At 38.8% G+C, this 14,784-nt stretch overlaps 2 protein-coding genes across 2 annotated transcripts; both read right to left on the minus strand.

Annotated features, from left to right (window-relative positions):
• Nucleotides 1–935: 935 nt before the first annotated feature.
• LOC124946993 lies at nucleotides 936–8,722 on the minus strand. Its single transcript, XM_047488525.1, has 6 exons — nucleotides 8,530–8,722; nucleotides 7,837–8,357; nucleotides 7,490–7,773; nucleotides 2,541–2,914; nucleotides 2,185–2,357; nucleotides 936–2,114 (listed from the first exon to the last, which is right to left on the minus strand). The coding sequence occupies exons 2-6, from the start codon at nucleotides 8,330–8,332 to the stop codon at nucleotides 1,789–1,791; spliced, it is 1,653 nt and encodes a 550-aa protein (XP_047344481.1). The 5' UTR covers nucleotides 8,333–8,357; nucleotides 8,530–8,722; the 3' UTR covers nucleotides 936–1,788.
• Nucleotides 8,723–11,011: 2,289 nt separating this feature from the next.
• LOC124957816 lies at nucleotides 11,012–14,300 on the minus strand. Its single transcript, XM_047515181.1, has 4 exons — nucleotides 14,161–14,300; nucleotides 13,363–14,006; nucleotides 13,056–13,231; nucleotides 11,012–11,975 (listed from the first exon to the last, which is right to left on the minus strand). Exons 2-4 carry the CDS (start codon nucleotides 13,623–13,625, stop codon nucleotides 11,581–11,583), a joined length of 834 nt encoding a protein of 277 aa, XP_047371137.1. The 5' UTR covers nucleotides 13,626–14,006; nucleotides 14,161–14,300; the 3' UTR covers nucleotides 11,012–11,580.
• Nucleotides 14,301–14,784: the final 484 nt, after the last annotated feature.

Raw genomic sequence — 14,784 nt, forward strand, 5'->3', positions numbered from 1 at the left:
TCCAAATTCAGCTCGTCTTGCTCGTTAAATGTTCGAAGAACACCGACTGTAGCATGATTCGCACATTCAAAGATACCGTATCCTTTTTTCGAGAGGCACGTGTCAAAGACCTCGTTAAAATTTAACGAATTCTTATTACTCATCCCCAAATCTTCTTTCGGCTCCATGATGACTGTAATTCCCATTGACACGAGAACGAGTAGGTAGACATTGCGAAGATGACTCTTCATTCTTTTTCTTCTCTTTTTCCCCGTTATTCAAGAGAAAGTCAACGATATTAGAATCGTATTGGAAGACAACGAAAGTTTTTCTTCACCGACAAAAGAGGAACAAGAATATAATATATAATAAAAGTTTTTTTTCACCGTGGATGTATGCGGTATCTAGGCTAATTTCGCTATTAAACGTACGAAATCCTGGTAGCACCAATTATAAAGCTCTAACATGGTATTCGCGAAGAAATTCACAAAGAAAAGAATGAATGAAATTTCGTCGGGTTCACATACAATACTGTCTATCTAACGGGTGAGATCACCAATCTATATAGCCATCAGGGGAAAGGGCGTTCTTATACGACAAAACAATCGGTTTCACTTGATGTATTCTTATAGGCAGCGAAAGTATACTTCGTTTATATTTTGTTCGCCCGACTTGCACGCCTCAGATACACCCAATACACCTGAAAAGGAGCACGTTTCATTCGAACGTGAATAATAAGAAATGGATGAACTCGTTATTTTGTTAGATGAATCAACGAAAACGTACGTTTTCGACGTCGGATTCGATACGACAACAATTATCGAACGTAGAAATAATGGAACGTAAAATTTTTACAATCAGAAATAAGAAGAAAAAAAGAAACGACGAAAGATTCAAATATTTATATTGGTGGATAAAATCGAATGAAGGGAAGACAATAATAATCATGATTTCGTTGTATAAAATAATTTATTTATAAATAATGCAATAAGAGAGAGAGTTACATGAGGATCCCGACACATTGTCGGTGTATAAATAATCATTGGATAAAACTGATGAGTCCGCGTGAGTACTGACTAAGAGTAGAATAGCGTTCAACGAAGACATCAGGAAGAGTCGACGTCGCTCCTTATGATCTTCCTCCAAACAGTTACCTATGAATGGTATTCGCGCAACGAAATGATGACGACCAACACCATTATTCTTACGTAAATGAGATAGAGTCCGTACTCTTCGAAATCATTTGTATCTTGCTATCTCGTTACTGCGTCTTCTTCTTTCTTTCTTTTTTTCTTTCTTTCTCTCTCTCTCTCTCTCTCTTTCTCTCTTTCTCTTTCTCTCTTTCTCTTTCTCTCTCTCTCTCTCTCTCTCTCTCTGTCTCTTTTGTTTTTTGGTCATTTTGCTCGAAATTATCGATACACTATCTCACGGCACTTGTCGAGAAAAAACCTAAAACGGCGAAGTCTCTTTTAGCACCGATTTAACAATATTTAAACGATTTAGTCTTTGTTTTTATAGATCGTCCACGTCACGTCACAAGTATCGGTGTAAAGTCTAGTAAAAAAAAGATAGAGGAGAAAAGAGAGAAAACGTAAAAATCTCGTTGTCGAAGGAACGTCTATCCGTCCGTGTGAGTCAAATGTTTGGAGAAGCGTTTCGACGATGATCGTCGAGAATAAGTGGAAGGGTGGAGAGCACAGCCGAGGCAACCCTTTCGACGATTTCGCTAAGTACATAGCGACGATCGTCCTTTGTACGAAGGTAGATGAGTTAGATGTAGTGGAGACTTTTGATGTCCTTTTAAAAAAACTATTCGGATGGCTTGTACGCGCTATAGGCGAGATCGGATCCAGCGGATCTTGCCCAGCCATGATGGTCACCGTGATCGGCCTCATAGTGAGCATGGCTGTGAACCGGATGAGCGACAACCTCGTAGCTTTGATTCTTGCTAGCTAGAAGTTTTTGAAGTCCTATAATAGCACTAATAATCAGGGCGATTTTGCCAATGACAAGGGCTTTGAAAGCAAGCAAAGCTAGGGCACCAAGAGCAAGCGGGATCAGAATAGCTGCTTTTGCTTTAACGAGAAGCAAGATCGGCAATAGAGATTTCACGATCTTCTTCTTCTTTCCACGAGCTGCAAAAAAAAGATATCATTTGGTGGATGCGTCTTAAGCTATTAAAAAAAATAATCCAATAACCATTACCTTCGTCCAAGGAACGAGAGAATTCTTCTGGAAGACTGAGTTCTACAGTATGGGTCGAAAGGAATCTGGCTGCCCTGTCTACAATAGCTTGATCGATCGCAGCTTCCTTGGCTTCAACTTCACTCGGCAGGGAACTTTCGATATCATTAAATGACCTTGCGTTATCGGTACGGCTGAAAAAGCGTACATTTTTAATAAAATATTAATACTAAATGGATTTATCAGTTTTTTAACAATAGAAAATATAAAATTATAGTAATCCTCCGATTCGTCTCGTGTAACGCTATTAATCTCAGAGAGATCTTTTTACATTCCACTGAAGAGCACCGAAACCATCGGATTCTCTTGATCCTTACCTGTTGCTCTTGGCTTCCTCGGTTTGGACGATTCTGAATCCATCGATGACATTGATATCAGCTGCCCTAGCTACTCTGTCGACGAAACGTAAAGCCTTCAACTTCAGACAGACGGAAAGATCCGATTCACCCGAGCAAGAAGCATAAATGTCAAGAGCCTCTTCAAGAATCGAAGGACTCTGTACGACCTCCTGAGTTGTTGGAGCACCATAAGCGACCCTCAGGAACGCTCCAACAACAATGAATCCGAAAATCCTCAACATTTTGTCTGTTTTTCTTTTTCTTCTTTTTAACTGGTAATTACAAAAAAACACCAGAAGTAATCGCGATTCGTTTCCTCTTTCCTTCCTTATCGATGGTCTTCTAGTTCGATGTTATTATTATTGATACTATACGTGTATATCTCCACCCGGAAGCTGCTCGATGTTCGAACGACTACGGCGATCGTATCGACACTGCCCGAAAGAATCACGATTGCTGCCTTTTATCCTCGTCGCGAAAGGGGTCCGCGTACGTCTTTGAAATTTTGATGGCCCCCACCGAGGACCCCCCTGCCGCCACTGCCACCGCCATCGGTGCTTCCGCTGCCACCGTCGACTTTACAACCCATTCGAGCTATTGATTCTCCTCGAGGCGCTCTCGAACGAACGTCCTCTTCGTCTTCTCGTCTACTCGCCTCTCTTTTGACGCACCTTCATGAGTGGTTAGCTCTTCCATCAATGCTCTTCTTCTTCTTCTTCGTCTTCTTCTTCCTCTGAATCTTCCTTCTCTTTTTCATCTTTGTCTTTACACACTTGCAGTGTACATACTCACTTAGCTCCTCGTTTGTGTATACAACGGGTGCCTTGCACACATCTCTCTTAGTATGGCCCACAGAGGAGAAACCTGTGAATAAGATAAAAAGAGAGAGAGAAAGAGAGAGGGGAAGCGGAAAAAACACGTGCCCACGCATCATCGAATTTATTCTTTATCTTTTTTCTTTCCCAACTCGACATGTCTCATCGAATCTTAAAGAAGGAAACGATGCAACGGCAGATAAAAACCACCAAAAGATATTGAAACGATATGGACGTTGAATACGGACCGGCCCTCTTTAGGCATTTCCGATAAGACTTCTCGTGTCATTGGATATTCAATTCTCAATTATACGACTTATGGAGAAATATTGTATTTTCATATTCGAAATAGATAAACCAGTTTGAAGTAACACTTACAACAACTCTGTTTATTACGTTTCTATTCTTGATGAAAATGATACAGAGTTCGAATAATTCGATCAGAACTCACTTCGGGATTCCAGCTTAAGAGAGTTCGAAGACAGAATCATCGAACGCTTTCTAAGCGATATTCTTGAAATTGAATGGACAAACGCTCCTTTTACCCGGCTATTTGAACAAAGTAAAACTCTGCTGGAATAAGTCGCCAAGAGTGCAGCCACAGCGCTCTCATTCCGTTTTCTTTGCAGAAGAGAAAATCGTCGAATGCTATGTAAGAAAGCTTCTTCGTGGCAAAAAATTCGTATAGCTGAGTATGACGCTGCTGATGATTTTCTATGAATAGGATAGATAACACGTGCCGGAGCATACGAGAAAGTATCTTTCCATCAACCATCCCATTTAGTTTTGTACATCTGTAGATCAGGTTGCGTCAGACGGTGACTTATCTTTGAAATGATATCGATGAGTTTCGCTCGAAGTGATTGGTCTTGCCTAATGAATCTCAATCGATGTAAAGAATCTAATTTTAAATTCAAGCTAAGTTAAGCTAGAAGAATTCGTAGTTGTACAATAAATCCGATTTTTAAAATAAAAATCCGAGTTGTAGGTGGGTCATCAAATAAAGAGCATATTAAAATAACCAAATGGATTTTTCTGATAACTGTAATTCGCGATTGGACAAGTAAAGATCTCAACACTCCTCAATATTTCCTCCCTCCGCTTTAACTAGTATACCAATTCTTTCGTCGAGAGACATATAATTCGTCGATGGGACAACTCAATAGATCGTTTCACGAAGGACAAATTTAGTATCTTCTTTTCGGAAGACACAAATTCGGAGTCGATAATACTCGTTTGAAATTAATGTATTCCAGTGGCTGTCACGCGAAACGTTTAACGGTTTTTCATGGAATGTAGCGTGCGCGCACACACACATGCAAGTTGGGACCACGCCAAAGACCTCTTCGAGAATGAGAGCCGCGCCCGCTTCTTGCCCATGACCTCGAAGGCTTTTTCACCTTCCTCTTCCTTCTTCTTTGTTTCTGCCCTAAAAATAGTCACTCTAATCAATGGAATTGAAATTGACTAAGTCTAATGAATAATGCACCTAATAACGAATGTAAATCTAATGTAGGAAAAAATCCAATCCCAGGATTACTGACTTTCTCTAGGCTTTGTGTCTAAGCATCATTCTTAACAAAATTAAAACTAGTATATGAGGAATTTATTATTGTAACTTGTATTTTTTGTCATTTACTTATTTTTTAATATTTAGATCATATTCAAAACTCTGAACTTTTACTATTATTATTTAATATAAAATAGAAATTAAATGGCATTGGATATCGTACAAATAAATTTTCAATTATATTAATCTTACTTTCTGACAATTTGACACTAGGCATGTGTTGAGTCAGATAGTAAGAATAATAAATAATTGTATCTATTGTTGTTACATGATTGTTAAGATTGTAATTACACTAGAATTGAATATTTTTTTCATAGTATCCAATCTCAGTGAAATTAATAATCGTATTCCTATCGATAGTTAATCACAAAGTAATCAAATGACATAAAGCTAATCTCGAAAATGTCCGTCCAGAGCTGGATACTCACTGTACACGCCCGGTAATGGAACACTTTCCTCTCGACGACGTCGGTGAGAGTGAACTCGAGAGGATCGAGGTCAGGTCAAGGCCCCCGCGAAGCGAGGCCTCCGCCTCGTATCTCCTTCGTCTTTCTCTTCTCTCTCTGTCCCTCTCCAGATATTCTTCTTTCCTTCTTCTTCTTTCCTTCGTTTTCTTGTTGTCTTTCATCTCTAAGTGAAGGAAGAACTTTCGCGTTTTACGACGACGCTATGCAGTGAACGAAAAGAAGCAAGGTAGGCGTACACGAATATATATGAATGACTATAATAAGAACAGTAAGATATGCTTGGAAAAAATGCGACATTTAGGTCGAAATAAAAGAATTAGTATTTGCGTTTTAATATTTGAAGCTGACGCTTTTTACAATAATTAGAACAGATAAACATAACATACATCCATTTCTTTAAAAAAAAAATCCATGTACACGTTACCTACATTTATTATATTTTACAAAAGATTTCAGGAGACTAGCATATCATTTATTACACACTGACACGTTTTTCAATACGTACAACATCTCATGAATATTATTTTATTAGTCATAAGGATTCATGAAACTTTGCCACTCTTTTAAATAGAAACATTTCAATAATAGAAAGAAGCACATTCAACTCCATCGACTAAGAATTAGAATAAAGAAATTAAGAGATCTTTTTACTAATTGACTATCGCAAATAAGTATAATCGACATAGCATATATATTTTACATGGCTCAGCTGGCTATTAAGGAAACGATCATACGAATGAACGCGACATCGTGAAATTTCACTGAAGAAAGAAACGTTCAAAAGGTTCAAGAAGAAGTCGGAGCGACTTTCGAAGATGGAACGAGAAGGGCTGCAGTATACGAAGAAGGAGAAAAATCCAAAGACAGCAACTACTTCGAAATGGGACTGGTCGGCCAGAAAGAACGTTTGAAGATCGATGAACCTTAAGTGAGATCGAGAAAGAGAGAGAAAGAGAGAGTTTCATAAAGTTGAGAAAGAGGAAGAAGGGCAGAGCGAGGCCTCCAACTTTTTCTTGACGATGGTAGAGAGTGTTAGGCGCACCTTGAAAAGACAACCCGCCACGGATGCTGACCAAGCTGGACGCGCGCGGCCTGCTCGGCCTGGTTTACTTCTCGACTGTGCGTTGCTGTCTTACGTTTTCGTCTGTATGCGTGCATGCGTGGACGGATGTAGAGACGCGCGTAAAGTGCGCGTTTTGTGCGTCCGCTTTGCCGCGACTTTGCCGGCCGGTCGCGTAACTTGTATGTAGGTAACGAGTTATCTCTCTCTCCCTCTCTCTCTCTCTCTCTCTCTCTCTCTCTCTCTCTCTCTCTCTCTCTCTCTCTCTCTCTCTCTCTCTTTCTCTTTCTCTTACTTCTCAACCTTCTTCAGCGTTTTCTCAAACGACGGACAAACCTCCCAGAGACGGAAATCTTCTTTCGTATGTCCTGCATCGATGTCTCTTCAATCTTTGGGAAAATGCTTTCCTTCGAGATTTCTTCTCAACCGATCGATTATTCGTTCGTTTGGGATTATTGGCATGAAACGATGACCCGAAAATATTATCGTCGTCAGGCTCCGATTCTTTCATATCCCTTCTCTCTCTCTCTCTCTCTCTCTCTCTCTCTCTCTCTCTCTTTCTTTCTCAAAACATTATAGATTTCCGTTAACTTTACCCAAATCGCGAGCGTATCGATCAAGACATACGAAATTTTTCTGAATTTTGACATATCGCAAAGAGGCATATATGAAAAACAAAGATCTTGAAATTCTTCTCAAGGACGCATTACTGCATTAATCTTCGTTTTAATTTAATTAATTTATTCATTTCTCTATAAATATACATATCGTGTTTACTCGAGTGCGACAAAAAAGATCGTCGCGATCACATGCGATACAATAAATATTCGCGAATGGTAACGATGATCGATGAAAATATGAAAAGAAAATGGAGGAAGAAAGATAAGAAAATGAAAAAAGAGATAGGTATCGGTATATATAAAAGGATGTAATAAAGAGGAAGGATGTTTTAAGATAAATATCAAAAAAAAATCCATGGATTATAAATTAGATCAATCACGCTAAATTTATGTCGATGATGGCTTGTATGCAGAATATGCGAGTTCATGGTTCGACCTCGCCCAGCCACTGGATCCATGTCCTCCTGCTGCTACTTGCACAACCTCATGTCCGTGCTCGTGTCCACTAGATACAAGCTTCTTTAGACCGATGATTGATGCTAAGACGAGAGCTAGTTTACTGACGATCAATGCTTTACCGGCCAAGAGAGCCAGAGCACCAAGAGCTAAAGGTACCAGAGTTCCACCGATCAACATAGGAATCGCCAGAAGTCCGCTCATTTTATTCTTTTTCCTTCGACCTGTGATAAGAAAAATCATCTTGTGTAAAAGAAAAATCACGAATCACATATCTTGATTCCTACCTTCTTCACTGAAACTTCGCTGAAGTTCCTCGACGTTCGGCAGTTTTAGTTTCAATGTATGACTTTGAATAAACTTGACTATCCTATCGAAAATCATGCCGTTTAAAGCCTCTTCCTTGTCATTCAAAGCTCTAGGCAAATTAGCTTCGATTTCTTGCAAGGATTTTGATACTTCTTCTTGCTCATTAACTGATCCTTCCCTCAGAAAAGTCACACCATCGGCGACATCGAGCTGCGCGCTCCTCGAAACCCTGTCCATAGCTGAAAGAAGCCTCAATTTCAAGCAAGGACTGACGTTGACCTCTTCTTCGGAACACTCCTTATAAATCTGATAGATGTATCGCATCTCATTAAAGAAGCTGTTCATGCTAGATCTAGCTGTATCTTCCTCGACGAAGTTGGATGTTGGGTTCGCCTTGACCGACCTTGCCATGTTCGTGAGGAGGAGGAGGCCAAGACAGAATAGGACAGCTCGTCTCTGCGCAATGTTTTTCATTTTCTACTGACTTTTTTTATACCAACTGCAATAACAAAGCTACCATTAACGACCGAGTAATAGATATTTCCTAAAGAATTGAAGACATCAAAATCAATCTGAGTTAAATCCCTTCGTGAGACTCTCCAATCGATCAAAAAACAATTGCTGAATTCTTTAGAACCGGCATTGGATAAATGTAAATAAAACATGCATACCTTCTTTCGCTTTTTTGAAATTTCGACCGCACAAAATCGAAACTAAAGGATCGATCCTCCCTCTCTCTCTTTTTCTCCCCACTTCTTTCCACCTTCTGTTTATCCTGCTAATGAGTGCAATGCCTCTTGAAACTTCTTAACATAGCACTGACAGCCTGTTTACTCGCCTATCACACTGAGATGCGTGTCTATCTTGAGAGCACACACTACGTGGACTGTACGTAACGGAAGCCCTGCCCTAGCTCTATATATCTGGTCAGGTGCACCTCCGTACTCGGCGATATTCTCCCCACTTTCAATCCTAGACCCGTACAGACTTACCACTATCGTACGCAATACCATTTTCATAGCTGCTCGTCGCACCGGAACTGCTCTTTTGCTCCTCTAACAAAGTGATCATAAAGGGTTGGGGAACTCTGGACCGAGTATTACTGTCCCTAACAGAATCCATTCTAGCCTTTGCTTTTGCCATGCATGATTTAACCGATCTTCTTCTTTCTACTCTCCACGCTGACCGACCGAACCGCTCATAAACTTCTATCACTTCAATTCTTTTATTCTTTGCCGATTTCGTTTCGCTTTACGAATAATCGCCAAAACTTCAACCATCGCACTCGCCAATTCTTTTTCCCTTATCTCCTTTTCTTCGCCGGCATCCAACACTTCGTCAAAAGGAACGAAAATGAAAGGAGAAAATCTATTGCTCGGGAATCCTTTTAGAGAGTTCCTGATCTCCGTGTTCCGTTTCCCGTGAAAAAATAAACCTTGAAAACAATTAAAGGAAAGTAGACTTGAATACGATTTAGAATTCGTTTTTCGCTTAGTACGATCTCTGACATGGATCTATTGATTTCGATTTCGATTGCAAAAATTTTCTGTGGTGCAGGAACGAGACAAAAAAATATTCATGAGTCCCGTAGAAGCTTGGCTAAAGAGAGAAATACTTTGTCACGCTTGTTAACTATCGCATTCGTGCATGCATCCAGAAAATTCGATAAACGTTGCTAGCTAAACGGATGTAGGAGGAACTCTTTGTATGAAAAGCAGATATGTAAAAAGGATGTTAAAAGAAGACAAAGTACAATATTGTCGAGTAATTGCTGTATTTTGAAACGAGTCTTTATATTAATTAACGAGGCACACGTATACGCGTCGTTACGATTCTCTCGAGCATTTTAATCTATTTCTTCTCGTCCTCTTCCTCTCTCACATCTGTGTCTCTGTTCTGTTGTGATGCGCGCGAGTGAGCATGCGAGTTGTGAAACTGGGTCGTACCAAGTGAAAACGCTCAACACACGTTAACAAAGATACATATCGATGCATGGTAGAAGAGGAAAGAGAAGAGACTCTCGAGTTAATAGCCAAGTTCATGAACTCGCTCGAGCATCAAAAACATTCTACGTATGTAAAAAAGTTTACATTTTACATCCGTAGAAGCTGTATAATTTTTGACGTGGAAATAAGAGAGCAAGGTCTACATTATTTTCCCTCTTCTTGTTCCTTCGCAGACATCGCAAACGGAACTTCGATGTATTATCGATTTCTCGTAGGCCATTGCGTGAAAACGATCTCTCCTGCGCTTGGCGAAAGCGAGCATCACAAAATATACATATATATATATATATATATATATATATATATATATATACATATATATATATATACATATATATATATATGTATATATATATACATATATTTATATATATATATATATATATATATATATATATATATTATACATATATTTCTATATATTTCTATATATTTCTATATATTTCTTTTAATTCTATCTTTTATGACACGCGTATATTTTACGAGAAAAATAAAGCGTTCGAAATTTAGGTCAATTAGCATAGCGTACGTAACAACACATCCTTATTGAATAAGGAATTGGATACGATTCTTTTTCCTTTCATTCGTTTTTACACTTATCGTTACTTTCTTTCGTGGAAAAGTTTTAAATAAAAAAGCTAAGAGAAATTCGTACTACATACAAAAGAAGAAATGTAAATAATTCTTTTAACCATAACTTACTAGACAATGCAAATTCGCTTTGTGATCGCGTTCATTGTATGCAAAACCAAACTCATGAAACCAACTCATACATTCATTAGTATTGAACTATAATCGACCGCATACCTACCTATTTATTCCTGAAAATTCTCTAAGACTGAAAAAAATTTTAGGGAAATGCAGGTAAATGCCTTCAAATGGAATCTCCTGCCAATCGTTAGCTGTGACCTCAAAAAGGCATAGCACGTATAAATAGTAACACTTTACGATGGATAATCGATCACTCTTGCAAAAATGGAGTAATTGTATACATCCTCTCCCTATCTTATTATTATACATTTTCTTTTTGTTTTTCTTTTTATTTTTTCAAGAAAAAATACGTGTTTTTCCTTTTTTTTTATTACAAAAGAGAGAATCATCATAATCATCATTATCAACATCATATTATCATTATATCATCATTATTCTCGAACAATTGTATTAATAAATAAATATTTTTTTCGATATTAATAATATAAGTAACGTATAATAATAAATAACGATCTTCGGCTAACGTTATACATATTACATGTAATGAGTATTTCATGACGATACTGGTCACCGATCGCCGTAGCGAACGGTACGCAAAATGATTTAAGATATGAGAAAGAAAAAGATATTGTAGGAGAAAAAAAAGGAAATGCTTTCTCGTGTTTTTCTTAAGATCCTGGTTTTAACGGAAATGGTCATTCCGTTTTCGAGGTATATCAAGAGTAACACGTTGCGAAATCGATCTATGAAAAGTTTAGGAAAGCTAAATAAAAGAAGTTAAGTAAAGAAAGAAGGAAAGTGAGAATAAGATAGGAGAAAAATAAGAACAGACAGTATAGGAAAGGGAGAGAGTAAAGAAATTATTAAATAAAAGAGATCGAGATCAAGAAGGATAATTAAAGGAATGGCAAATATTTGTGGCAAAAATCGAATCCCTGAAAAAGTCATATAAAAATAAAGAAATGATAGGAAAGAAAAAAGGAAAGAAATTTTCTCCGAAGAGATTCAAGCATGTGGTTGAGGTTGGTGAGCACGATAAGCCATTTCATGAGCGTCTTGTGGAAGACTCCTAGCCCATCCATGTCCACTGCTACCCGAGTAACCACCATAGTCAACGGCTCCACCACCACCACCGTATCCACCATGTCCACCATCATCGTGACTGACGATGTGGCTGTTGCTATGATGGGGATGCGCTACTACTTCGTACGTCACGTGTTTCTGTTGCGAGCTCAGCAGCTTCTTCAGACCGATTATAGCAGAGATCACAAGAGCGATTTTACCGACTAGAAGAGCTTTACCTGCGATCAAAGCTATTGCACCGAGTGCAAGAGGCAACAGAGCCGCAGCTTTGAAAGCCATTGCCATGAGAATTGGCCCAAGGATTTTCTGCGCTTTCTCTGAAAAATATATTTTATCGTTATTTTAAGGATTACATATTAACGGGTTCATGGATCTCATTCATTTTACGAATTTTTAATAAAAAGAGGACACAGTACTTAAAAAAATATGATTTAAATAGACTATATCCGATAAATTTAATTCGGCGATTAAAGCGGAACAACATATCGCGGATCTCGTTTGCTAAAGGCGAGCCTACTTTCCGAGCACCGAGCATATATTTTCGTCCTACTCTTTTCACATGTAATCGTTCCATCAAACAATCAATTAGATTGTCAATACTGTTATACCCACGAACTAAGTCGTAAATTAAGCCGTAAATGTTATTTTGAGTAATTTCTTCCCAAAGAAGATGCTCTCTCACGATTCCTAATGATCTTATCTATCTGGTCTTTGAGAACAGAAAACGTAGAAATCTTGAACTTACGGCGTACATCGGTCAAAGATCACGCGAATCAAGGTCACTGAGTTTCTCGTAATTTTAAGTTAATTCTTCGCCAAAATATAACAAAGAAAGAACAAAAAAAAATAAGCGAAGATGAAGTCAAGAAGTACGGTCTGAGGAAAAAGTATGTCAAAAATATTCTCTTCTCCCTCTCAACTACATCTAACTCATATCTGGTCCCCCAAACAACTCCCAATCTCCCTTCTCTCTTTATTATATCGAGTTGCTTCAAGGGGAAGCGGAACCAGTTTCTCAGTGGGTCAACGTCTACGACCGGTATCAACTCCCTCCTTTCTTCTTCGATCTTTCGACTCGCGAGTCAACGAAGAAGCCTGAAAGATATTCGCGTACCGCAGTTGACACTGGTTATTTCCAATTTCCGATTACAAGATTCTTACAAGTAAAAGGATAATTATATGCTCGCATTAAACAATCCTTACTCGACTATTTCATTTTAGTCACTCGACCTTAGGATAATAATATTTATATGTTTTATGATGAACATTTTAAGACTGCGGTTTATCATCGTCAAAACTATAAATATCACGAGAGAAAAAGAGAGAGAAAGATGAAAAATGCGTTCGATCCAGTATAGTAGATCTATAAAATGTGTTTAACAAAAGAGTCTACTCACTTTTTTTACCGCGACCCTCCACAGCATTGTCACTGTAATCTTCGAGACTTCGACCAGTAGACTCCATGATGCCCAAAATATCGCTACCCTTTAGGTCAACCTTGACCGAATGTGTCCTCAAGAACCTACCGAGTCTGTCGAACAGGAGAGTATCCAGATCCGTCGATTCGATCGATCTGCGAAGAAAAGAAGACGATAACGGTTAAGATCGATCTCAAGTTCATTGAACTCGGAATTCTCGAATTAATCACTTCGTAATATGCTTCATAGTTAAACGAATGAACGTCACGATAATACTCGAACAGACCTCGGTGCTCCTTCTTCCGCGTTGGACGTCTTTACGACCGTGATGCCCTCCGATAACATGATATCCTCCTTATCAGCCAGCATCTTGTCGACGTAAGCGAAGACCTTGTACTTTATGCAACTTATTGATTCTTTCTTAAGACAGTCATTGTATATCGTCGCCATTAGATCATTCTCACTTCCGGTTGTCTTCTCGCTTGTAGGCAGCGCCATACTCTGACACGCCAAAAGAAAGCACAATATTGTCACTAATTTGCTCTCCATATTGTTATCGAGTTTTCTTCGATTGTACCGACTAGATTTCGGGACGGAACCGAAATTTCGGGGCGGATTGATTCCGCCTAAAAGAAAGATCCTCTTCTTCTTCTTTTTCTTCTTCTTCTTCTTCTCCTTCTTCTTCTCCTTCTCCTTCTTCTTCCTCTTCTTCTTCTTCTTTTTTTTCTCCTTTTTTTCTTCTTTTTTCTTTTTTTTTCTTTTTTTCTTCTTTTTTTTATTCTTTTTTTTTTTTTTATTCTTTTTCTTCTTCTTTTTCTTCTTCTTTTTCTTCTTCTTCTTCTTTTTCCTCTCAGAGCCTCGTGGCGATGAACATAAGGAGAATGAAAGATGTTCCTCCAAGTAGCGCCGATCCTGTCTCGTGTGTTATGTCTAAAAGAGGTTCCTTTGCTTTTATACCGAAGTATCGCACACGAAAGGGGAGAACCATCGTGGGGCCACGGTTCGGGCCATCAGGAGTTCGCCTTCCTCTCTCGAATACGCTCTCTCGTTTCTTCCCCTCTCCACATCACCTTACCGATCTTACCTCCTTTTCCTCCTTGTTCCTTCTTCCTTCCCTCGATTCCACGCGATGCAATACGATTCTTTCGTCGATCTCCCACCAACCGGCCCACCTTCGATAATCTTTCGACTCCACCACCAAGAGCTCTAATACCCTACCCTCCATCCTTATTTTGGCAAGTTCTCTTGTCGCAAGTGGAGACACAGAAAGTGGAGAGAAAAAAGAAATTCAAAATGGCTATACATTACTTTCAACACATGCATGTCCGTATTAATAAATTGATTCTCTACATATACATTTCTACGATTTCTATGAAAATATACATAGGAATTTTGTAATAAAATATATCAAAATTATATGCGGCATATTATATAGATGCTAACTGCAATTCGATTTTTTTATAAATATTTTTCTTGGGCATTATACTAGTGCACCTGTGTGCGAAAAAGTCGTATTTCTATTCATCCGGCTGGTTATTTTCCTCCGATCCACCGGGACACTTACCTACTTCCAAGCTTTATTCAACGATACGAGGACAATCTCAACGATTCGACGTAGACGCAAACAAGCTATGCTCTCGTGCGATCTTTCACACGGCTTAACGGACCGACCGACCGTTGTAATTAATTGGAGAACACGTAGCCACAT

This window comes from Vespa velutina, chromosome 2 (assembly GCF_912470025.1).
Source record: "Vespa velutina chromosome 2, iVesVel2.1, whole genome shotgun sequence".
In the NCBI taxonomy this organism is placed as follows: domain Eukaryota; kingdom Metazoa; phylum Arthropoda; class Insecta; order Hymenoptera; family Vespidae; genus Vespa; species Vespa velutina.